At 39.6% G+C, this 27,325-nt stretch overlaps 1 protein-coding gene across 3 annotated transcripts in view; it reads left to right on the top strand.

Moving 5' to 3' along the window:
* COL8A2 (collagen type VIII alpha 2 chain) overlaps positions 1–27,325 on the top strand; it is a 226,353-nt gene that overhangs the window by 157,862 nt on the left and 41,166 nt on the right. For all 3 annotated transcript variants that reach the window (XM_077481713.1, XM_077481711.1, XM_077481712.1), the window contains one exon: positions 26,399–26,573. In XM_077481713.1, the coding sequence (XP_077337839.1) occupies positions 26,411–26,573 (163 nt within the window). In that variant the 5' untranslated portion in view covers positions 26,399–26,410. The remainder of the gene's footprint in view (positions 1–26,398; positions 26,574–27,325) is intronic.

The raw sequence follows: 27,325 nt of genomic DNA, 5'->3' as shown, positions 1-27,325 counted from the left end.
CTGTTTAAAAAGTTTGAGGACCCCTGTTCTAGATTGTAAGCTCTAACGAGCAGGGCCCTCTGATCCCTCCTGTATTGATTTTGTATTGTAAGTGTAGCGTCTGCCCTCATGTTGTAAAGCGCTGCGCAAACTGTTGGCGCTATATAAATCCTGTATAATAATAATAATATACAGTATACTAAATCCCTCTAGTTATGATGTTAACGCTAATTTAAACTGCTTGTAGACATCAGTAAAGCAAGTTCAGCAGGGATTAAATGCAGAAATGGTAAAACACATTCACAGACATCTGGCTGCAGAAGAATTGAGAATAATGAGACATTAGTATGGTTGCCAGCTATCCAGAGATGTATAACCAGTATATAAAAAATAGAGGTTAATTAAGGAAACCTGTGAGGATATAAACATAGAAGCTGCCACTGTTGACTTATATTTAAAAGGTGAAGGTTCCATGGCTGTTTCCTGATCATGGCGTACTACCAAGTGAATTGCTCATGTTGATAAAGCAGTTAAGTCTGAATGGCCTAAACTCTCTTGATGCATTTTATTTGTTGCAAGTCAGTGGGGTTGATTTCTAAAGGCAGATAGGCTGTTCACCTTTCAAGGGAATTTGCACTTTGTAAGTCAGCAGTTGCAGTTCTGATGTTTCTGTCCTCACAGATTCACTTTCTGTTTCTGAGTAGACTGATAGCATAAAACCGACATAAAATATTTTCCCCAACATTTGTCATTAACCTTATACTTCCATGTACGCATGAAAAAAAATGATTAAGTGTCACCTCTAATGGTGTACAGCCTGCTGTACATATAGTGGTCTATACTGTGATACCAGCCTGCCCAATCATTGTTACACATACACATTATTTTTCACAAAAATGGGATCATATGCCAGTTAATTTGTTTTTATCTGAAATTCCATTTGCAGATGAACACTTCTTTTCATAAGAGACTTGAATTGAATGCGCCATATCCAGTTCTGATCACTGCAAGTTAATCAGTATGAATTAGAGAGAGATGAATTATCCCTACATGTTAACCACTCCCAAACTCAGCCACAAATTGTCTATTCAGTATAAAAGCACCCTAATCATCAGTATGTTTGTACCCTAATCACTACATTCACCATAAGCATTTATGCACATGGACACCAGTAAATAATAACATTTATTGTATTATTATTTATAATTTATTTTCTTCTGTTATGTTATAGTTTCCAAGGAAGTTATTTACCAACTTCTTACTCACTATGCATGTTTTTCAGTAATGTTTTATTTTTAAATATGCATATTATTACCTACATTAATCATTACTGATGAAGAGAGCTGTCAATCTTAGGCTTCCTAAGTGTATCTATCTATCTATCTATCTATCTATCTATCTATCTATCTATCTATCTATCTATCTATCTATCTATCTATCGATCGATAGATATATAGATAGATATCTACTTTTGTGTTTGCCCCTATTTATCACAAGCTGACCTGAAAGGTCTATGATTTTTTCTATGTACACAAAAGGCCTATTTCTCTTAAATATTGTTCACAAATCTGTTTTAATCTGTGTTAGTGAGCACTTCTCCTTTGCCGAAATAATCCATCCACCTCACAAATCTGTCTGAATCTGTGTTAGTGAACACTTCTGTTTTGCTGAGATAGTCCATCCACCTCACAGGTGTGGAATATCAAGATGCTGATTAGACAGCTTGATTATGGCACAGGTGTGCCTTAGGCTGCGTACACACGGGCGGATTGTCTGCCCAACTAAGTTCGTCAGACAATCCGACAGACAGTCCGTTCAACTTTTGAATGAACGGACTTGACCACACACGATGAACAGACAGTCCGCTGAAAGCTTGCGCGATGACGTATACAGCACGTACGACGGGACTAGAAATACGACGTCCAATACACTGCAATGCAACCTTCGGCCGTGTAAATCCTTTCTGAGCATGCGCCATACTTAGTCCGTCCAACTTGCCTACACACGAGCGGACTGTCCGCTGAAACCAAGTTTGGACGGACAAAACCAAGTTTGGACGGACAAAATTACGGAAATTCCGAAAGACTTAGTCCGTCAGACTGTCCGCTGAAAAAGTCCGCTGAAGCCCACACACGAGCGGATTGTCCGCTGAAACGCGGTTCAGCGGACTAAGTTGGGCAGACAATCCGCCCGTGTGTACGCGGCCTTAGGCTGCCTCACACAGTGCAGCACATCTCCTTCACACAGAGTTGATCAGGTTGTTGATTGTGGCCTGTGGAATGTTGGCCATTCCTCTTCAATGGCTGTGTGAAGTTGCTAGATATTGGCAGGAACTGTCGCATGCGCCGATCCAGAGCATCCCAAACATGCTCAATGGGTGACATGTCCAGTGAGTATGCTGGCCATGCAAGAACTGGGATGTTTTCAGCTTCCAGGAATTATGTACAAATCCTTGCAATATGGGGCCATGCATTATCATGCTGCAACATGAGGTGATGGTCGTGGATGAATGGCACAACAATGGGCCTCAGGATATCCTCACGGTATCTCTGTGCATTCAAAATGCCATAAAAAAATGCACCTGTGTTCATTGTCCATAGCATACCCCACCACGACCATGGGCCTTTCAATCTGTCATTTGCTGATGTCAAAACGTTGACATCAGCAAACCGCTCACCCACACAATGCCATACATGCTGCCATCTGCCCTGTACAGTGAAAACCAAGGATTCATCCATAAAAAGAACACCTCTCCAAAGTTCCAGACACCATCAAATGCAAATATTTGCCCACTCAAGTCGGTCGAGCCCATGATAAGGACATCAAACATACAGATGAGCTTCCCTGAGATGGTTTTGAACAGTTTGTGCAGAAATTCTTTTGTTATACAAACCAATTGTTGCAGCAGGTGAAGGTGCTGGATTTGGAGGTCCTTGGCTGGTATGGTTACATGTGGTCTGCTGTTCAGAGGCCGGTTGGATGTACTGCAAAATTCTCTGTAATGTCTTTGAAGGCGGCTTATGGTAGAGAAATTAACATTCAATTCAAGGGCAACAGCTCTGGTGGAAATTCCTACAGTCAGCATGCCAATTGCACGCTCCCTCAAAACTTGCAACATCTGTGGCATTATGCTGTGTGATAAACCTGCACATTTTATAGTTGCCTTTTGTTGTTGCCCCCCTAAGGCACACCTGTGCAATAATCATGCTGTCTAATCAGCATTTTGATATTCCAGGTGGATGGATTATCTCAGCAAAACAGAAGTGTTCACTGACACAGATTCAGACAGATTTGTGAACAATATTTGAGCGTACATAGAACATAGGTACATATAAAAAGTCGTAGATCTTTCAGTTCAGCTCATGATAAATAGGGGCAAACACAAAAGTGTTGCGTTTATAATTTTGCTTAGATATATATATATATATATATATATATATATATATATATATATATATATATATATATATATATATAAAATTCTTCTAGATACACACAATGCTTGTACACACGTTTTTTGAAGGCACTAGGTAGGTTGGTTGGAGAACTAACCACACATCTTCTGTGGATGTAGGCTGCCTCAACGTCTTCTGTCTCTTCATGTAATCTCAGACAGACTCAATGATGTTGAGATCAGGGCTCTGTGGGGGCCAAACCATCACTTCCAAGAATTCTTTATGCTTAGGGTAGTTCTTAATGACATTGACTGTATGTTTGGGGTTGTTTATTCTTCTCTAATCTTCAGAGCAGGGTTTTTTAACCGGGGTTCCACAAAGAGTCCCCAGTGGTGCCATGGCACAATGACACAAAGCAAGGTACAGTCTGACCATGAAAGGGTTGCTGTGTTAAGTTCTGTGTACAGAGAGGAGGAAGAGCTTATCCTGTTCCTCCTCTGGGCTCTCTCCTCCTCTATACTGTTATCTGTATTTTGCTAGCAAAAGTGAAAGCTGTTTAAGCCGCCCACCCGAGTCCTACCAACCGATGATGTCATCGGTTGCTAAGGGAAGGTCGAGCAGCCCACACAGCTTTAACTTTTGCCAGCAAATTACAGATCACAGCATTGAGGAGGAGAGAGCCCAGAGGAGGAAGGGTGTATGCTCTCCCTCCTCTCTGTACACAGATCTTAACACAGTAACCTTTTCATGGTCGGACTGTATCAAGGGCTTTGTGTCATTTTGCCATGGCACACCTGGGGACTCTTTGAGGCACCCTGGTTGAAAAAAAAACTATAGTCAAAGGGCAAAGAGGGAGAATTTGAGGAGGTGGGGGTCGTGCTAGAAGGGAGGATTTAGGAAGGGGGTTTTGTGGCTAGCAAGGTGGGGGTTTGCGTCAGAAGGGAGAATTTGTGTCAGGAGGGGGGATTTTGGAGGGGGGGGGGCATTTGCACCTTTTTTTTGCGTGATATATACAGATCAATACTTTAGCTTCTAGTTGCGTGTGTATTGCCCTTGTAACCAGCGGTTTACTTTTGGAATATCTGTATTTTAAATAGAATGCTGATTGCTTCTTTAAAAAAATGATTAATCAGTAGTAGGAATGTCCTTAAAATAGTGATGTGCAGATGTGCAGTGTCTAGATACGTCAGAATGTTGTGGCAACAAAATGAAAAGCCCTGTTACATGCACATCTTTTGTCTGAATGATCATCCAGGTCATTAAATGTCTGCTAGGCTGCTTAAGTAGCTACAGAGCCAAGCACGGGGCCCTGTTGCATTTTTGTGGCTATTGAGACCTCCGTGTGGTTTGTCTGCGGCTCTGCTTTCGCAGATGTTTTTTTCATCCAGTGGTTACCTTTCCTGGCTCTATATTAACCCCTCTATTGGAAACAGTCCAGCTGTGATTTGCCAGGCAAAAAATGTGCCTTAGTCGTTGTAGGACTGCTACAAGGAAGCAAGGAAAACTTAGTACTATGGAGCTCCTTGGTAGCCACTGATCCAGCAAGTGACTTTGTATAATGTATAAAGCAACCAAGCCTGAACATTTCTAGAATTCAGCAAGGCATGAGATTAAAAGTCCCAAACCTCAAACGTAGCTCTGAGTGAAATGTCTGGTATGGATATTCGGAAATACCCGGCAGTAACACAAGAACATACCGGCAGAAAGATTAAAAGCTAAAGTAAAATTTAACATCTCCCTATTGAGATCATGTCTCTGTTTTATGTGGAGATAATCCATAACATATTTAGTGTTACCCGTCACTCATTTTCACCTCCTTGATATATATTTTTTTTCTTCTGGATTCTAAACTGAGGAGACAAACTTTAGTCAGTTTCTGTTCCGAAATGCCCTTATGCTTTGTGTATGTAATGCCGCGTACACACGATCGGAACATCGGAAGGAAGAAGAGAAGAAGAGGAGAAGAAAAGAAGAAGAAGGTGGTGGCGGCGACAAGACCGGGCTAACGCTAGTTAAAGAGCTGGAAGAAGAAAGCGGAGGCCCGGCAAGAAGAACCGAAGAGCGAGACAAGAAGACCCCCGGATGTCGGCGATGACGAAGGAGAAAGCTGCGCTAGTAAAAGAGCTAGCAAAAGAGCAGAAGATAGCGACAAGACCCCCGAAGAAAGAAGAAGAACCCCGGAGCTGTCTAATAAAGTATTTTAAAAGCCTGTGCTGTGTTTTTTTTTTATGTACACTTTTTTTCCCCAAGTGAATGGGCAGGGGTGCATCATACCCCATACTCATTCACATAGGGTAAGGGGCCGGAATCTGGGGGCCCCCTTATTAAAGGGGGCTCCCGTATTCTGATAAGCACCCCGCCCGCAGACCCCGACAACCAACGGCCAGGGTTGTCGGGAAGATGCCCTTTTACTACACAGACTGCACTATATACTCTGAACTGTATTATATATACTACACAGACTGCACAATATACTCTAAACTGTTTTATATATACTACATGGACTGCACTATATACTCTGAACTGTATTATATATACTTCACTGACTGCACTATATACTCTGAACTGTATTATATATACACTAAACTGACTGCACACTACACTACCTGCCTAACCTCTATTCACTCACTATATATGGCCGCCGTGTAAGCAGCAGCCTTATATAGTGTGCGGCGTGGACTGAGCCATGAATCACCAAAGTATCCTGTCTTTGGCCAATCATGGCTCTCACAGCACATTAAGCAGCACCTGCCAACGCACTGCAAAGTCGCAGTGCATTATGGGGCGCTCTGTGGCAGGCGAATTTGCCACGAACACCCCATATGTTAGTGTGTTCTAATTGCCAATAATGAGGAAACTGTAGAACACCCCTAGTTACTATGGTTACATGGAAGAAACATTTTAATTTCCTTCTCCTTTTTAGAAACTACTAAATGTAATTTCAGTTGCTCAGTTGATTTTATATAGATGTCATTTACAGGATTGGTCCTGTAGCAATTATATATATGCTATATTTTTTGTATAAAAAGTAGATTTAAAATTAAAATCCAGATGAAAAGTTAAGTATATATTAAAATGATGCACATGCAGAGAATTTTAATTTCTGTCCATCCACAATTAAGATGTACTCAATCCAATCATACAATATAGCAAGACTGGTGACCTGACTTTTCTCTGCTTCTGTTAAGCTACAAAACTAGGTCTTCTCCCTACCCCAAACCTATCATTAGACATTAGGAACAGCTAAAGATCTCTTTGGCTCATGTGCATGCAGGACACTATATTAGCCTCCAATACTGTCCCCTATCCTGAGTGATCCTGTAAAATGGATTACAAGTTCCTAAGTCAAATTCAGGTATTTACAATACCGGGTACTTTAATTTAAAAATAATTTTTTTATATAAATACTTAACTATATTTACTTTATGTGTATTTTATATCTGCCTGGAGTTTAGTTTTTAAACTTTAAATGTTATGAATAAATTTGAATTATTCTAACCATGTTGATTCTGATCTATTTATATTCATCTATACCCTACAGTACTTTACTATTTATAGTGAACTGTACTCTTTCTATCGCTGTCTGTATCAAATTTTTGCTATATAGTTTAAGCAGAGAAATTCCTAGTAACAAAAGAGTTTAATTTGTTTACTAAGGAGGTGTGCAGGCAGCATTTAGGCATTATTTAGATCCCCGGGTGGTCAAATGACTTGCATGCTCTTTCTAATCGCATGTGCTATGACTTAGTAAGGATTGCCTTTCTGTAAGGTCATCAAGGACATGCTCTGCTGCTTAATACTTAGCTTGACCCAAGGCACCCAGTCATTGTAGATTCCAGGCTGAGCTTACTGAATGTAGAAATTCCAACTATGCAGACAGCATGTCCCAGTCACCTTTGCAAGGGATGATGTCGGCATGTGGCCCCTGAAAGGCTTTACTGCGTAGCTAACCTGCCACCTATTGTACAGTAAGAAATCTTTTTGTGTGTGTTGATAATTCTGTCTAAGACAGGCTATTAACATTTTAAAAATACAGTCACATTATTGTTTATGATATAAATATAAGTGCATACACAGGGGGGCAAGAAATGTGCTTGGGCCTGCTAACAGGGTGAAGCTGTTGAGGTTGAATCTTGATAGCATGGCTCTGTAACTTTATTGTGACATGTGCTTAAAGTTTCCAGAGAGCACCGTTTGGCAGGATAAGCATACCTTCCAACTTTTTGTGATGGGAGCAATTTTAATAATTGGATGGAAGGTTTAATACTGGGATACTCTTTTTGAAAGAAAAAAGTGCATTTTATATACAAATATATAGATCCGACCAAAATGAAGGACAAATGAGAAGGAAAGAGGGCCAGAGGGACTTTGTTCCAAATCAGGAACAGCCCCTCGAAATCAGGGACAGTTGGGAGTTATGGGATAAGTACTAAATACATATAACTCATGCATAAATGATGCTGAATCATCATTAGCAGGCATGGGCAAACATAAACATTTTGGGGACACATAGGGCTCCTTTCGTAAGGGTCGGTTCACACTGGGGCGACTTGTCAGGTGACTTAGCCACCTGACAAGTTGTGTCCCATTCTGTACAATGGAACCGTTCTAATCGGAGCGACACAAGTCACTCCGACTTACAAAAAGGTTCCTGTACGACTTTGGGGGCGACTTGAGGCGACTTGCATTGACTTCTATGCATTGACTATATATACAGTCGATGCAGCGGTCATGTCCAGGTCGCCTGAGGCAGTCACGCTGCAAGTCGTGCTGCCTCAGTGTGATCCGGACCTAAAGGTAACATACAGTAGATTCCAAAACATAAAATAACTACGTTTAAATAGGTAAAGTAACCGAGCAGCAATATTTAAATTTGTATAGGTGTAATACACTACAAATACATTTAGAACCCACATCCTGATTTATACACAGACATACCAAAATAAATGGAAGGCTGGGGTTTTCATAGGCACTTTACATGGTCAGACAATATCATTTAAAATATTTCTTCACAATTAAATAGATTTAAAATACGTTAACATATGGCATTCATAAAATATTTTCCTCATTACTATAAAATTTACATATAGTATTACTACCAAGCCTCCATATCACCCCAACTAATTCAGTACTTCCCTAAGTTTTCATATGGACTTCACATGGTCAGAGAATATATTTTAAAATACTTCTTCATAATTAAATAGATTTAAAATACATTGACATGTGCCATTCATAAAAATTCTCCTCATTACTATAAAATGTACATATAGTATAACTACCAAGTCTCCATAATAACCCAAGTAACTCAATACTTCCTCCAAGAGATGATCATCCTGTTCCTTGTCTCAATATTAACTTGGGTATTCCTGATAGGGTGATATATACCCTTCTACATGTTTATTAGATGAATGGACAACTTCCCCAGGAAGAGCATGGGAGATGAATATTAGAATAGCATAGTACATCCAAATAAAATTACTGGTAGCATTCCCAGTTGCTGCTATCCAGACACCCAGGCAGAGATGTTCTCTGAGGACCATAGGTGAGTCTAGTTCTTTTTGGTCCTGTCACCCATTGCCTTTAATTACATTTTATGTGGATTCCATTCCCTCTGTATACTCTAATCGCAGGTACCACCTCAAAATATTCCAATCCAAACCCATAATGCTATGTGATTCTGTTGTAATGGGTGCGCACTACAATAAAGGTTTATTTGTTAAACAAAGATTTTATATTAATACAAAAAAATGATGAAAAATCATTTAAAAAATAGGTTTGAAGTTTTTTTCACTTAAAAAAAATTAAAATTAAATTAAACCATAAAAATCTTTTTGCAACACAATTTCTTAGGTTGCTTATATATATTTAAATTTATATATTTACCCGTTTCATAACCTATTGTATAACACTCCAGATCCCCTCTATAGAGAATATGTGGTTGCTGTGATGAAAATGAGGCAGGGAGATGAGGGGATACAATTTCACTGAGATGTATAGGATATTAAGTTTTACAGATTGGACACATATATCAGAAGACTGTAAGGCAGTGGTCAAAGTAAAACATACTGAAAGTATTTGAGCTACCACAAGAGCTTGTGGTCTTGGAAAGTTGATTTTGTTTGCATGCATAACGTGCATAACACTTTTAGGCAGTTATATATTGCCTCTTTGTCATTACTGCAACAGGTAATAAAATAAATTGTTTACTACTAAAGCAATTATACAACCAGACAGGTCATTCTAAGGTGGGCTAAAAGGAACCAAAAAGCCAAAATATGAGGGGCTTTTAGCCCACTGAACCATAACCTGGTTGTACTGTGGTGTTGGTCGATAAGCCCTACTCCATAGAAGCCATGGCTTCCATACACTGATGGTGATGGTCAAGTAACCTAAAACAGTTTTATGCAGTTTGGAATTAATGCCCGTATAATAATAATGCCTCATGCATACTGAACAGTTTTTCTTCTGCTCTTTGGGGCGGTTGACGTTTTTCTTTTCCTGCCTCTAAACGCCCCGGCATGTTAGCCTATGTGTCCATGCAGACAAAGGCGTTTAGAGAGGCAAAAAAAAAACACAGCCAGTGCATGCAGGAGCAGCAGAGTTTTGGCAAAACAAAAAACGCTTGATGGCCTAAATACGCCTGGCTAAGTGCCAGGCACGTTTAGTGCTTCACTGTTAATTTAGTTCAATGACCAGAATAAATTATTGTTATGGTCAATGAATTTAATTAACCCCCAAAAGCCTCACACTTGTGAATGCATTACACGCATTTAAAATGTACATATAGTATAACTACCAAGCCTCCATATTACCCCAAGGAACTCAGTACCACTGGGTTTTTTTTTTTTTTGCTATTCTTGGGCTATTCTTTGGAAAAAATAAGCCATTCATGACAGCTTGCTTACTATTGTGATCTGTAATTGACTACAGCCATTTACATGGTACAGGGTGCTGTAATTGGTCCAGGTACCATGTGATAGCTGTGGGCCAATCACATCATCACAATAGTGAGCAAGTAGTCATGAATGGAATCCGTTCATGACTGTTTTGCTTACATGTGATCACTATGATTGGTCAAAGTCAGCGCTATGCTCATATGTAAAACCCAACACTAATCTCCAATAAAAACCTAATCGGAGGATGTAAAAAATCTAATTTATCAAAAATTTGCAATGCACATTAACCATTAAACCAACAAATAATGTCAATACCCAATAAAGAAACATCTTTACTCTAGGGCTGGTTCACATCAGGAATCACACAAGAACGTGCTTGTGATCCTGTGAGATTCCTGTGCAATTTGAGTGCAGTCCCTTTTCATTCATTTGAATGGTCTGAAATTCCACTGCATCACACCAAAAGTAGTATATTCACTGCACCTGGATCACATGGTACTTTGGTACCATGCGATCCGGTACAGGCAAACACACTGCGTTTGGGGTGTCATTACCTTTATACTTAGAAAAAATATATTCCTGCACCAAAATGGGAAAGGATATTATATTATTGGGCTGGGGTACTGCTGCACTCACTGAGGGGAAATGTCTGAACCCAGGAAAGAAAATGGTATGAGAATAGTGGTGCGCTATACAAAGAGATATGTAGATTCACAATAGTGGTGTACCTTAACAAAGTAAAAAAATTAAGTTACAGTGAGGCCAGCAATAGTGGCCAAAAAAATGGAATGTATAGTCAAAGTGTGTGTGAAGGTAAGTAGATATCAGCTACTAACACATCTATATATAACAAATTAAAATGTATTGTGATAATTATCATATGGTCTCTTATGTCAATAAAGTAAAAAACAACATAAACAACAAAACAAATGAGTAATAAAAGTAATAAAAAGATATGTGATGAATTATGGTGATAAATATACGCGCAAAATGAAACAGTAATATCGAGTGAAGGAATATAAAAATATTTAAAAAGTAGAAAAAAGTGCAATAATGCTATGGGTCGAGTCCAAGTAAAAATAACAATCTATACAAGCAGTACGTCTAAGCAGACGGATAAATATCAATTTCAAATGTCCATATAAAGGTGCAATAAGTGCAATAAGGCGGTGATTATGCAAAATCGCATAAGGTGCTGAGAAACCGTGTAGCGATTATATCTCAGAATCGCATAAAATCTGAGTAGACTCTAGATACGAATAGGAGTCGCATAAAATCTGTGTAAACTCTAGATTTAGGTAAAGTGCTGGCCTTATCAGAATAACAGGTGATAATTTGGGTGATCCAACGAAGTTCAGTGGGGTGGCATTACTTTCCCGTGTGATCCTAGATGGTCTTTTTATGGGTGTCCCCTTACCTTACTGCTGTAAGGTTACAGCATATACTGGATGTGTCTGGGTGTCCCTGGAGTCCTTTTTCCTTTATGGATCCTGTTACAGTAACTCTTGCCTGGCGTCCCTCTCTTGCTCTCTATATGGTACGTGGCCTCTTTAAGAGTCACTTTAGGGTATTCGCCATAGGTGGACTCGTGCCGGGTATCATATATGGTAAATCAAAACATAAAGGAAGGATGCCCCATAGTGTAGTAATTTTTAGTGCAACATTTATTTTGGAAATAAAACGTAAAACCAGGTACGCACAAACATAGGATAAAAGGCAAGTAGTGTAAAAACGAGCAGCGAGCTCGACCAGCGTCACTTCCGGTAGCGGTATTCCCGACGCGTGTTTTTTACTTTGTTAAGGTACACCACTATTGTGAATCTACATATCTCTTTGTATAGCGCACCGCTATTCTTATACCATTACCTTTATACTTACACCTGCTGCAGATTGTAGACACAGTGCATTTTGAACATGGTTTGGGAAACACGCACAGACTGCTGGGTTTCCCATACTGTGTTCCATTCTGAACTGACACTGAAAATCAAAGTTTATCAAGATTCTTCATATACTGTATATGCTTGTTAAAGAGGAGCTCCAGACCCCCCTAAAAAATTTAAAGTCAGCCGCTACAAACACTGTAGCTGCTGACTTTTAATATTGGGGTGCTTGCCTATCAGGGCAACTAGCAGTCTCCTCATCCGAGCTGATTCTTCAATCAGCTATTGGGTGCTGGCGCTGTCCTCCTGACTAAGGGAAACTGGCAGTGAAGCCTTACGGCTTCATAGCCAGTTTCCTACTGCTCATGGGTGAAGTGCCCCACAAGGCGGTAGGGAAAGGGGGCCCGAACTTCTGGCTCAGTAGGCTGGGTACCTGTTAAAACCAGGTACTGGTTGACCCCCCCCCCCCCCCCAAAAGGTACCAAATGTGGCAACGGAGGGGTGGAGGAGGCAGACAAGCGGAGCTCCAATAAGCAGCTGCCATTTAAAGCCCTATGAAGTTGCAGATAATGCACATCTCCAGACTTAAAAAAAATTGTGTGTGTAAGACAAAACTCAGTTGAGCTGTATTATTTACTTATAGAAACCCAGTGTGCCCACAGCAATAAGTTCTAGATACCATATTCAAGACTTGCAAAAATAGTTTGTGGGATGGAGAAGACAAAGGCCGTTGGACAAAAGGGACAGTTGGGGATCTTCTTCTTATTTTAATCAGTTAATCTTATAGAATAAAATTATAAATTGCAACAAGACAATAAATAAGTCACATAGTTGAAACAAATGTAAAATTAGCAAGAAAATACAGGAAGAACATATACACAAAAATATCAACAGGTATAAAAGAGATAAATAAGAAAAATAGAAATTATGGAAGTGAAAAGTGGGACTAGAAGGCATTCCTATCCTAGGGTCTGTTCAGGTAAGTTGTCAATCAAGTTTTAATTACACAAGGAAGAGGTTGGCCCAAGAACTGTATTGCAAAGTTAGTCAGTCATTTGGAGAAAGGGATATGCTTGAGGACATGGTTTTGTAGTGATAATGAGGAATGAGAGAGAGGAGAGGGGGCTCATGCTAGGGTCCAGAACTCATCAGTGTCCATAAACATTATCCAAGGTAACCATTTGTTTCTGAAGGCTTCAAATGTTTGAGAGCGGTTTTGATTTATGTTTACCATTAGTTTAAACAGAGTGGTTTAAACAGGCATAAAATAAAAGGATAATATAAGGGATCAAAACACAAATAGTATGTAGAACTAAGCAAAATGCAAATATATTCTGATAATACTGAACAGATGTATAGCGAGACACCACAATTAGGTGGCAATGAAGTGTTCAGAAAATGCACTCCAGCTGAAAGTAACTTTCTTTAGGTGATTATCTTTATTGTTTTTATAAAGAAAAATGTAGATGGTCCGCCACCTCAGTAATAAGGTTGGAAGTGGTCTGATGTCTTATAATATTTGAGAACCACTACGTTATAGCCTAAGTTTGTTAAAAATGTTTTTCTTTTTTTAATCAATACCCCATAACAACGTGAAAGAAGTTTGTTTGAAATCTTTGCAAATTTAAAATACAAAAACGAAAAAAATCACATATTCACAGCCTTTGACATGACACTCAAACTTGAGCTCAGGTGCATCCTGTTTCCACTGATCATTCTTCAACTTGATTGGAGTCCACCTGTGGTAAATTCAGTTGATTGGGCATGATTTGGACAGGCACACACCTGTCTATATAAGGTCCCACAGTTAACAGTAGAGTCAGAGCACAAACCAAGCCATGAAGGAATTGCCCGTAGACCTCTGAGAAAGGATTGTATCGAGGCACAGATCTGGGGAAGGGTACAGAAAGACTTCTGCAGCATTGAATGTACCAATGATCACAATGGCCTCCATCATCCATGAATGGAAGAAGTTTGTAGCTACCAGGACTCTTCCTAGAATAGGCCGCCTGGCCAAACTGAGCAATTGGGTGAAAAGGGCCTTGGTCAGTAAGGTGACCAGGAACCCAATGGTCACTCTTACAGAGCTCCAGCACTTCTCTGTGGAGAGAGGAGAATCTTCCAGAAGAACAACCATCTCTGCAGCACTCCACTGCATCAGGCCTGTATGGAAGAGTCCATAAACTTTATCCAAGGTAGCCATTTGTTTCTAAAGGCTTCAAATGTTGGAGAGCAGTTTTGATTAGTGTTTACCATAAGTTTAAACAGAGTGATCTAAACAGGCATAAAATAAAAGGATAATATAAGGGATCAAAACACAAATAGTATGTAGAACTGAGAAAAACACAAATATATCCTGATAATAATGAACGGATGTATAGCGAGACACCACAATTAGGTGGAAATGAGGTGTTGAGAAAATGCACTTCAGCTAAAAGTAACTTTATTTAGGTGATTATCTTTATTGTTTTTGTAAAGAAAAATGTGGATGTAGGCATAGGTGGTCCGCCACCTCAGTAATAAGGTTGGAAGTGGTCTGATGTCTTAACCCCCCTGACGGTCTTCCCGAGTCTGGCTCGGGGTGGAATTTTTGTACCATTAGCGGTAACCCCGAGCCAGACTCGGGACTGCATCGCTGGATCCAGGAGGATGTTTACTTACCTTCTCCCTTGGATCCAGCGTTGTCTCCCCGCTGTACGAGCGAGCCGTGTCTCGCTCGCTCTATCACGGAGCCGGTCTCCGTTTCCTGCGAGCGTTGCGACGCACGGGGACGGAGATCGGCGCCAAATTCAAAAAGTGAAACACACAGTATACATACAGTATAATGTAATCTTACAGATTACATTGCTGTATGTAAATATTTCACATCCCCTTTGTCCCTAGTGGTCTGCCCAGTGTCCTGCATGCAGTTTTATATAATAAAAACTGTTCTTTATGCCTGGAAACTGGAGATTGTCCACAGCAACCAAAACTGTCCCTTTACATCAAAAATGATTTTAGACCAGCTAGAAAACAGCGATAATAAATTGTAATCACTCGCAGAATTGAGTGATAGCGATTTGTGGGGAGATCCGTCATCAAATACTGAAAAGTAATGACAGTGACAATTCTCCAACTGAGCAAATTTCAGTGTTTTTGATTTGATTACATTATTGAATAATTTTTATTATTGTTATATTATTATTTGGTACAATTATTTATAAATATTTATTATATTATAATTTTTAATTTTTCAAACTTTATTATACCCGGGATGTCTGCTAGACTCTGGTTTGGACAGATTTAAGAGAGTTATTCCTAAGAATTACAGGACTACAATATAAAACGCCAAATTTTCATGCAAAATAATGGTACCACTTTTAGCACCTAAAATCCGAAATAATCGTACCGCCAGGGAGGTTTGAAGGATTTGAGGACCATTGCTTTATAGTTTAAGTTTGTTAAAAATGTTTTTTTTTTTTTTATTATCACTAGGGACAGTAATTACAGTACATCCGGAAAGTATTCATAGCTCTTCACAGCGCTTCACTTTTTCCACATTTTGTTATGTTACAGCGTTATTCCAAAATGGATTACATTCATTATTTTCCTCAAAATTCTACAAACAATACCCCATAATGATAATGTAAAAAGAAGTCTGTTTGAAATCTTTGCAAACTTAAAATAAAAAATAAAAAAATCACATGTACATAAGTATTCACAGCCTTTGCCATGACACTTAAAATTGAGCTTAGGTGCATCCTTTTTCCACTGATCATTCTTCAACTTGATTGGAGTCCATCTGTGATAAATTCAGTTGATTGGATATGATTAGGAAAAGCACACATCTGTCTATATAAGGTCCCACAGTGAACAGTGCATGTCATGCAAGCCATGAAGTCCAAGGAATTGTCTGTAGACCTCTGAGAAAGGATTGTATTGAGGCACAGATCTGGGGAAGGGTACAGAAACATTTCTGCAGCATTGAATGTCCCAATGAGCACAATAGCCTCCATCATCTGTGAATGGAAGAAGTTTGTAACTACCAGAACTCTTCCTAGAGTGGGCCGCCTGGCCAAACTCAGCAATTGGGAGAAAATGGCCTTGGTCAGGGAGGTGACCAAGAAACCAACAGCCATCTCTGCAGCACTCCACCAATAAGGCCTGTATGGTAGAGTGGCCAGACGGAAGGCACTTCTCAGTAAAAGGCACATGGCAGCTCGCCTGGAGTTTGCCAAAAGGCACATGAAGGACTCTTAAATCATAAGAAACAAAATTCTCTGGTCCAATGAAACTTTGGCCTGAATGGCAAGAGCCATGTCTGGAGGAAACCAGGCACCGCTCGTCACCTGGCCAATACCATCCCTAAAGTGAAGCATGAGGGTGGGAGCATCATGCTGTGGGGATGTTTTTCAGCAGCAGGAAATGGGAGACTAGTCAGGATTGAGGGAAAGATGAATGCAGCAATGTACAGAGACATTCTTGATGAAAACCTGCTCCAGAGCACTCTGGACCTCAGACTCGGGAGAAGGTTCATCTTCCAACAGGACAATGACCCAAAGCACACAGCCAAGATAACAAAGGAGTGGCTATGAGACAACTTTGTGAATGTCCTTGAGTAGCCCAGCCAGAGCCCAGACTTGTACCCCATTGAACATCTCCGGAGAGATCTGAAAATGGCTGTGCACTGACACTCCCCATCCAACCTGATGGAGCTTGAGAGGTCCTGCAAAGAAGAATGGGAGAAACTACCCAAAAATAGATGTACCAAGCTTGTAACATTATACTCAAAAAGACTTGAGGCTATAATTGGTGCAAAAGGTGCTTCAACCAATACTAATGTACATGTGATTTTTTTTTTTCGTTTTTTTAGTTCATCTTGTTTTTATGGGGTTATGTTTGTAGAATTTTTAGGGAAATAATGAATTTAATCCATTTTGGAATAAGGCTGTAACATAACAAAATGTTGAAAAAGTGAAGCGCTGTGAATCATTTCCGGATGCACTGTATGTTCAGTGAAGTGTCCCTTGTGCTGCTGGCTACACCCTTAGTTGAAATTCAATGTCCTCTGCCTTCCTCCCAGCACCACACCTGGTCAGCTTTTTTCAATCCTTGCTTTGATGTGTAAACATTTGAAGTTACCCTTTTTATTAAAAAAAAAATGAAAAATGAAACAAATTGCATATTGCTACCTTTTAAGGACATTTCAGAGCTTTGAAGTGCCAACAGAGCAGCTGGGGAGGAAGGAAATGCAGATGAAGACTGTGGAATGGCGTTTCATAACAGGAAGGGCCTATAATGCAGCTACGGTTTGGCACACAAAGAGGGTAAAGAATTGTAAATGCAACTGCAGAACAAAGCAATATTAGCTTCAAAACTGATTCCTAGTCAGAATTTCAGGCCACTTTAGCAGATAAATCCTACTTTCAGTAATCACTTTGTCCACACTAGTGTCATACCAGTCATTGGATTTATGTTTTTTCTCTCCTGCTTTCTCTCAACATTGTGAATAACAAATAAGAAATGTTACTATTTTATGATGTTTTCAGAATGACCACAAAATCATACAATGGAAAGTAAAGGGTATAATACTATTACTTATTTAAACATTTAAGATAACTATACTTATGTAAACATTGAGTCCAAATGCCAAACCTGAATCTTCCCAAGCAATCTAAAGATCCCACTGGATACCTTTAGATCAGCCACGTGAGAAGTCAGGGATGGAAGATTTCCTTTTGGTTTTTGCAGATAGATCTGATGGAGAGTGGGGCAAACCTGTACTGCACTGCCCTAGGACACCTCCTAAGTGGACTAGATATATATGTTTAGCCATGATATCACATTAAAATTGCCAACACCTCCCATGCTGTACAATTCAAAGATTTTAAAAGCCATTACATTCCAACATATCTACATAGAACTTGTTGAGTTAAAAAATTTCAAGGCTTTAGGGTCAAACACATGATTATATTTTGGGGTCCGTACTTGCTATAATTATCTTATGAATAAACTAAACCTTACCTGTGTACTGCCTATCCACTTCACAGAAAGTACACGTGAACAGCTTCATAAACCACAGTCCACAGTCTCAACAAGTCTCAACAAGAGCTCATTGTCACATATCACAATGCCTTGTTCAATTTCTATTTATGGATATATATATATATATATATATACACTGATTTATCACGTTTTTTTTTTAGCTTTCGAATGCAAGTTCCAAATTTGAAATTCACCCCCAACCTAAATTCTAACACAAACTAAACTGTGGGCACATAAAAACATTACTGTTTTGTGGATAAAACAGAATAAATGTTGTGGCCTTGGTAGCAGCTTGTGAGAGACCGTACTTCACATCTTCTGGCTGCCACTGGCAGAAGAAGTAATAGCCATTAAAAAATTGAGTATGATCATAATAATACACATTCTTTCCATTTTATGAAACACAAATCAATAATAAATATCATGTAGTTGCAGTAAAATTTGGTGATATCATTACGCTGCTGCTCACTGTTGTTCTTGCTGGAGGCTCTGACATAAGGAAACAAAGCCCTGCCTCTACCAAGATGGCACCCTCTATATAGCAACACAGTGCAGAACAAGGCATGGTAAGTCAATATTTTGGACCAGAGAGACCACAGGCAACAATGGTGACTTTTTACTGTCCAATTGCCATCTGTACTATAAAAAAAACAGTTTTCATACTCTAATCTCCAGATAACTTTTGCAATTGTTTTTCCTTTATTTTATTTAAGGCCTACACTTCCTGGTGCCGCACATATGCAGTACAATGTCGGCAATAGGTTAAAGCATAACTAAATTCCAGCGAGAAGCAAAATGGTTCCACTTTCCTCACAAAACATGATATTAAATGCACATATTGCCACCCTGTATGATAAATATAAAAACATTTCTATAGAATTCCAGAAACCAGTGCGCTCATCTGGCAGGAAGGAGGTTAAATGGATTGGTAAAAAAAGCGTTTGAGTAACTCCTTGCAAACCAATGAGTAAGCCCCCTCCTCATGTACATATGTGTATATTTATGCATGTGATCGTGTTTGACAAATGTTTAACTTGAATTGTCTTGTCAGCTGTCATTTGCTTATTAAACAAGTTGCTAACATTTAAAGACCCAGACTCTCTTAGACAGTAGAAAAATATTTTTCTTTTTCAGATTTTTCTAATTCTGCCCACCATACTCCCTCCTTTCTTCTCTTCCTTTCTTCTCGTCAAATTCCCCGTAAGGCTCCAGTTTCAGAGAAATATTGATGTAAAATCATTTTACCGCTGAGGGCCTTTGACATGAAAGAAAATGAGGTTTCTGTTTATGTTCTCTCACTATAGACGTTTATTACAAATAAAACTAAATGATCTAAATTAATTCTGTAGTTAACAGCTTGACTGCCAGGGGCACTAGCCCATGCCAACTTTTTCTCCTTTACTGGGATGGGTAAAGGTCATTCTGTGACCCAGTCTATTGTTTGGCTTTTCTTCAGCATTGGTGGCTTTTTGTAATGTCAGAGGCTTGGCAGATGTGTGAAACATTACAGTTTTAACACAAATATTTTAGTTAGTAGAATCTGGAAAGTGTTCATACTTGGTTAAGTTGAGGGGACAGGAGCACAAAGAAAATTGACTTAACACCATTTATTTTGAGAGCTCAGAGGGTTATCTGACTAGTGATATAGCCTTCAATGCAATATTTAACCACTTCAGCCCCAGAAGATTTGGCTGCTCAATGACCAGGCCATTTTTTTAGCGAAAAAACACTACGTTGCTTTAACTGACAATTGAGCGGTCGCGTGCCGATGTTCCCAAACAGAATTGACATACTTTTTTCCCCACAAATAAAGATTTGTTTTGGTGATTTTTGATCAACTCTGCGTTTTTGTTTTTTTTGCACTATAAACAAAAAAAGAGTGACAATTTTGAAAAAAAAAAAACACAATGGGGTTTATTTACTAAAGGCAGATCCACTTTGCACTACAAGGGCACTGCAAGTACACTTGAAAGATCACTTGTAAGTGCAGTCGCTGTAGATTGCTGTAGTACTGAGAGTAAGTTCTGAAATGAGAGGAAGTTCTGCTGATTTTATCATCCAATCATGTGTAAGCTAAAATGCTGTTTTATATTTTCCTTGCATGTCCCCCTCAGATCTACAGCAAATGCACTTCCAAGTGCACTTGCAGTGCACTTGTAGTGCAAAGTGGATTTGCCTTTAGTAAATAACCCCGAATATCTTTTACGTTTTGCTATAATAAATATCCCCTATTTAAAAAAAAAAAAAAAATGTTTTCCTCAATTTAAGCCGATATGTATTCTTCTACATATTTTTGGTAAAAAAATCTGCAATAAACGTATATTGATTGGTTTGCACAAAAGTTATAGCGTCTAAAAAATAGGGGATAGATTTATGGCATTTTTATTATTATTATTATTTTTTACTAGTAATGGAGGTGATCTGCAATTTTTATCAGGACTTAGATATTGCGGCAGACAAATTGGACACTTTTGACACATTTTTGAAACCATTGACAATTATACAGCAATCATGCTATAAAAATGCACTGATTACTGTATAAATGTCACTGGCAGGGGAGTGGTTAACACTAAGGGGCGATCAAGGGGTTAACTGTGTTCCCTAAGTGGGTTCTAACTGTAGGGGGAATGGGACTGACTAGGGGAGGAGACAGATCGTGTTCATACTTAGTATGAAAACAGGACCTGTCTCCTCTCCTTTTAGAGGACTGGGATTTATGTGTTTACGCACAAAATCCCGGTTCTTGCTCTGCAATGAGCGATCGCGGGTGCCCGACTTTTATTGCGCCTGCCGGGCACTCACATCTGGTGCGAGTGCCTTCTACAGCGTCTTAAAGGGCCGACGTACAGTTACGGTGTATAACTGCGGCAGCCGGTCAGGAACCTGTTAAAAATACATTTATTCTGTATCTTAATACGTGTATTCTAATGTATAATAAAGGTGGGCCCTGACATGCAGGGTTTTCAAGGATTCTAATTGAGAGGCTCCTGAGTGATTATTATGTGTGTTTTCTCTGGGTTTTGTAAATGCCAGATTGGGTTCTGGAGACCGGAGTCTTCAAAGAGTATTGGGAGAGACAAAGCCTCTAACCCGTTGTCCAGGTCTTACCAGAGATCGGCAGGCTGTGTGCAGGCATGCACAGTCCCAATAAACTGACAGTAATTCAAGGCTCCAAGTAGGAGACAGGAGGTCCATTGGCCAGAGGAGTAAGGCCTCATGCACACGGACGTTTTTACAGCTGCTTTTTTGAGCTTTTTTTGCAGCTTAAAAACGGCTGTCCATGTTAGTCTATGGCTTCATGCCCACCTAGGCGTTTTTGAGCTGCAAATGGCATAGGCGTTTTTAAGCTGTAAAAAAAACCCAGGACCAGTGAGTTCCATGGCGTGGAGCTAGAGCTGTAAAAACGCGAATCGCGGGAAAACGCGCAAAAACACACACAAACGCGCAAAAACGCGCATAAACGCGCAACATATTTTCTTTGTTTTCTGAGTGCTAAAGCCAAGAGATGTGTTTCTTTAAAAACGCTACTTAACGCTAACGCTAAAAGACGTGCAAAAACGCCAATGCAAAACGTGGTAAAAATCGAGTTTTTAACGACGATTTTTCCAGGCGTCGGAGCTAGCTTTGCAGCCAGTTTTTTAAAACGTCCGTGTGCATGAGCACTAAGAGAGCTGCTAGAGAGAGAGGTGCAGAGTTGTGAGCACAGTGGTGCTAGGAGATGGTCTGAGGAACCAGACCAAAGGCTTAGGCCTGCAAGAGGAAGCAAGAAGGCTTGATGTAATTTTGAAATAATGGTAGAAACCCCCCGCAAGGGCAAAAAATTTGTTGGAACGTTTACTTCCTTTTTAGTAAAAGTGAACCAACAAGCCCTACAACAGTATTTCCTGGCTGGACTGATTGGAAAGCACTACACTTAAGTGAAACCCCACAGATATCACGAATATCACATTACGTAAAGAGACACTGTCACTTTCTTATTAATAGCAGAGTGATGGTATCTCCTAAAAGCCACTCCACACCACCACAAGCACCAGTCCATGCACTCCAGCTCCAATACCTCAGTATAAGGGATGTCTTTTGAAAATGTTTGAAACTTTAACAGGAAAGGTGTTAAGGCAAGGGATACACCAAAGAATGATAAGCAACAACAATGAGAGGTCAGTCTTCTCCCTAGTCTCTCTCCAGAGGTAATTGTGGACAATGAGGCAGTCTTTCTCAACCTTTTCAACACAGAGGAACCCTTGAAATAGTTCTCCGGTCTCGGGGAACCCCTGCTAAAAATTTGAAATCTACAACTCATGATACATTAGTGTGATGGTCAGTGGGAAGAATGGTCTTCACACTTGTGGTCATTGGGAAGCATAACCTACTTACAGATAGCTAAAAAGATCAATGGTGTGAGTGGGAACTTATATGAGAGGCAGAAATTGCCCAATGCTGAAGGAACCCCTAGCAACCTTTGGAGGAACCCTAGTTGAGAATCACTGGTCTAAGGCTTCACAGCTGTAGGCCATAAAGCAGTTTCTATAAAAAAACAATATATTTTGCCTTTTGCTATAAAACATTCCCAATAAAAAAAATGCAAAAATTTAAGCCAATATGTATTCTGCTACATATTTTTGGTAAAAAAAAAAAGTCCCAATAAGCATATATTGATTTTTATGGCATTTTTATTTTTATTTTTACTAGTAATGGCAGTGATCTGCGATTTTTAGTGGGATTGCGACATTGCGGTGGACAAATTGGACACGGACACTTTTTGGGGACCAGTGACACCAGTACTGTGATCAGTGCTAAACAAAATGCACTGTCCCCGTATAAATGACACTAGCAGGGGGTTAACACCAGGGCCGATTAAAGGGTTAGTAGGTGTGTGCATGGGAGGTGCTTTCTAACTCTGGGGGGGAGTGGATACACTGGAGGAAAAGATGGATTGTGTTTTAGCTTAGCTGAAACACAAAATCTCTCTTTTGCTCCCTGACCGATCAGTCTGCCTAAATTTACCTGCTCTAAAAAAAAAAACTAGCACCTAGTAGAGGGTGCTACAAATGTACTATAGCAGGTTCAAGGTAGTGTATCTTCTAGGTGAAAAAGAATTTAAAAAGAAACAGATTAGATAGCTAATATATTTGAAGAGACAGATGACCAGGAAAGGATTAAAATTGATCCTATGAATCCCAGCTATAAACCTAGTCTCTGATATGAGTTTATATGCTTAAATTATTCCCAAATGTAACATTTATAATATTATTTTTTCACTGTGCTATTAGTAAAAGTGGATACATATTGGGACTCCTCCTATTGCTGGTATTTGAAAAGGTTGCCAACATTATTGGATCCTGACACATTACACAGACTTTTCCCAGATGTAATATTTCAGTCACTACATATGTGCTTTAAAAAGTTAAAAACACACATACACCTCCACCCAGCTATACTGCAAAACCATTTTACCTACATCCATGGCTTAGTTCACTTTTTTTTTTTACTCAAACTTAAGCAAGTAGGATTTAGTGGTCTTAGCTAAAAAGTTTTATGAATTCTAAAAGAAAGACATTTTGTTACATCTATTACTATATGCATCAAAGCTATGACGTCTTCTTGAATGGGTCATTTCAAGCGTTGTGGGGGTTGAGTAAATAGATATCTACTGTAAGTATAGACGAAAAATGTAATTATCAAATGTTAGAACAGAGGTCTGCAAGGCTTTATAGTCCACTCATCATATTGTGTGCACACGCAATACCAAAATAATGCAACCCAGGAGGAAACCATTTCAAACGTGCTCTACCTGGCAATGTTATTACTGGTCTCTTGTTTGCCTATGTAAATAAACAGATATTTATACAGTATATAGATATTTATTATATAAATACACTTGCCTTGTTTTAGTTCACATATGTGCTAATTGCAGGTGGTTTGCACTGCATCTAATTTGCATGACAGCAAATCCACGGAACAAATTAAAAAAGGGTCCTGTGTGTTTTTGAGTTCGATTCGGGTGCCAATTCAGGCCAAAATTTGGACCTGAATCACACCTGAACCAGTGAACAGAAAAACACACTGGACCCCATGCTGGGAACCATGGCACATATCTGAAACTGGCCTTAGGCAGGTGTGAAGAAATGCTGTAAAGTAAAGAATCTTTCAAATATATGTATTTTAATTTAATATTGTTAGCAATTTACAAAATGCAAAGTGAGCGAACAGCATAAAACTTTAAATCGAATCAATATTTGGTGTGACTATCTTTTGGCTTCAAACCAGCATTACATCTTACACTGGCACAGTTTTTCACTCATAAGTATTTCATTACACCATCCAGCACAGCTTCTTACGCAATGAATAATGTGAAACAAATATCAGTGTGCACATATAACCGAAAAGAAAAGATTCCGCACCATAATCCCTGGGGCACAAAGGTGTAGTTGTTGTAAGCCAGTAGCCTCCCCTGGGGTGACCGTACTCTGCCTAACAACTATGAAACGCCAGACTAATTGAACTTCTAAAATGTACACACCCAGGGAAGGTGCCAGAGCCTCTGCACTTAAGCATTGCTGAAACATGGTGTAGGTTTTTCATTTTAATACCAAAAAGATGGATATATGCTACCATAGGAGCTAGTGGGGGGGGGAGGGCAAATAGGAAAATGGGAATGTTTTAAGAAAAGGGGGGAGGGGAGAGAGGGAGGAGTTACAAATTTGTTTTGCAGCTGAGAGCTCGAGAGTCAAGCATTGGCACAAAGGCCAAAAACAAACACCTGCCAACAGTCATGTGATTATCGGCTAATTAGGGGAGGCCCTTCACGTTTTCCTGAATTTTTCTTCTTTTCTGTGTATGGATGCTGTGAGGCATTTCATCTCATTGATTTTGTTAACCACAGATATCCACTGTTCAGGTCCAGGACATGAAAGCATAGGAACTGGGGTGTGGAAAAATGGCAGCAGGTGCTCTGGACTTATGAGTCGAAATGTGAAATATTTGGCAAGAGGCAGTTTGTTCATGAAGGGCTGGATAGCTGTACAATATTGAGTGTCTGCAGGCAACAGTAAAGCATAGTGGAAGTTCCTTGCAAGTTTAGGGCTGCTTTTCTGCAAATGGAGTTGGAGATTTTGTCAGGATCAATGGTGTCCTCAATTCTGAGAAATACAAGCAGATACTTATCCATCATACCAAACCATCAGGGAGGTGTGTGACTGGCCCTAAATTTATTCTGCAGCAGGCCAATGACCCCAAACATACAGCCAATGCCATTAAAGGGGTTGTAAACCCTGACCATTTTTCACCTTAATGCATTCTATGCATTAAGGTGAAAAACCTCCTGTGCTGCAGAAGCACCCCCGAGCCCCCCTTATACTTACCTGAGCCCCAAAATTGGGCAATGAACACACCAGCTATGGCCGGTATCTCATGTCCTGATTGGATAGATTGATAACAACGCAGCCATTGGCTCTTGGCTCTTGCTGCTGTCAATCAAATCCAATGACGCAGACGCCAAGGGGGCGGAGCTGAGTCCTGCTGTCTGTGTCTACAGACACAGCATCAGGACACGGTTGCATGCCCGCACGGGTGTCCATGATGGAGAACGTTTCTCTGACGGGGCACTTGAGAAGAGGAGTAGCCAGGAGTGCCATGGAGGGACTTCAGAAGAGGAGGATCAGGCCACTCTGTGCAAAACCAACTGCACAGCGAAGGTAAGTATGACATGTTTGTTATTTACAGGTGTTACAGGAAGCACTGTGCTGTGTAACATGCTTTAAGGGAACAGGATTTTTTTTTTTTTGGGTTAACAAACACTTTAAGGTTAAATTATGCCAGTCCTAAAAAGTAAAATTTCCGTGAGTCTAAAGTGGTAAAATGGGCCTTCCTATCAATAAAAAAAGTGGACTTCAGTGTCACCCCCCAATTCACCAATAAAGAGAGGTCCATGCCCTCAAAGCTCTTACATAGCCATTGACCAAAACCATGCAACCTTTACAATGCCACCATCCAGTAGCCTTGAACAATGCACAAGCTCTTGTGCCGAATGCACCTTATCCATGACCACAAATGTTTTAAAACATACATTATAATGTATAAAACCTTGACCACATGGTCTTGAAAATTAGTGAATACCTAGGGTGGGCAATTTTACCAAATACTGGGACGTTTATTGCGGTCTAAAGCTTGAGGCATCATTGAAGCAGATATTAATATCAATGTTTTACTCCATCTCCCTTTGCAGATTTATTTCAAGATGTCCCTGGGACGTAGCACTTTATTCCTTTTGGTGGCTGCTGTGGGATCTGTGTCTGGAGGTGGACCAGCTGGAGGAGCATACCCTCAAATGAAATACATGAATCCAATGATTAAAGGGCCTTTGGGTCCGCCCTTCAGAGCGGGGAAAGGGCAATATTTAGGTAAGGTTAACTCGGTCTTAGATGCTGATCTCAGTAATACTAATTTAGTTGGGTAATACTTGTATCTATAGTATGACAAGAATGAACAAAAAGTAGCAAGATTTCTCTATGATGGGCTGATAGCTGACAATAAGAGCAGTGTTGAAGGGCAAGGTGCAGTAACTTATAACAACCTTTCATCAGTTTTATAAATAAAAGTATAAATGTGATTTTTGATTGGTTGTGGTGACTTTATGTGCTTTTTTTGTTTGCTATAAGCTTAATTTTACCTTTATTTAAACTTTTTTCTAATTACAAATAGTGTGTACTCCTTTGTCAACAGGTTGGTGTAGCACTTCTGTCAGAGCAATGCAAGCATGCAGAAGTTTCACCTGGAAGCTCAAATGCCATTTAAGCCTTATTCATCAAAGTGACAAGCACTCCGATTCAAACATTTATTATTCAAGTGCAGATCAGAGCAGTTTTGAACCCAACTTTTCTATGAGAAAATATACAACCAATTTTTTTAAAACACTCTAATGACTTTTTGACATCATGAGTTTGCCTGCGTTCGGTTCAAAACAGTCTAAATATGTCAAATCAGCGCTGCGCAGTACTTTAGTTTGGTGCCATCTGCAGGGCACCCAGATGTTTGCATGTGATGATTGTGATGTAGCTTCTAGTTACAGTAGGTTCAGTTTTGATGCAGTAATCCTACTTCAATATCAACTAAAAAGTGATCTATTTTGCAAAAATAAAATTTTTGTGCAGAG

Source organism: Lithobates pipiens, unplaced genomic scaffold (genome assembly GCF_037356315.1).
Source record: "Lithobates pipiens isolate NorthernLeopardFrog02 unplaced genomic scaffold, aLitPip1_a1.2 Scaffold_16, whole genome shotgun sequence".
Taxonomy (NCBI): Eukaryota; Metazoa; Chordata; class Amphibia; order Anura; family Ranidae; genus Lithobates; species Lithobates pipiens.
This window is presented reverse-complemented; position numbering and strand designations above follow the sequence as displayed.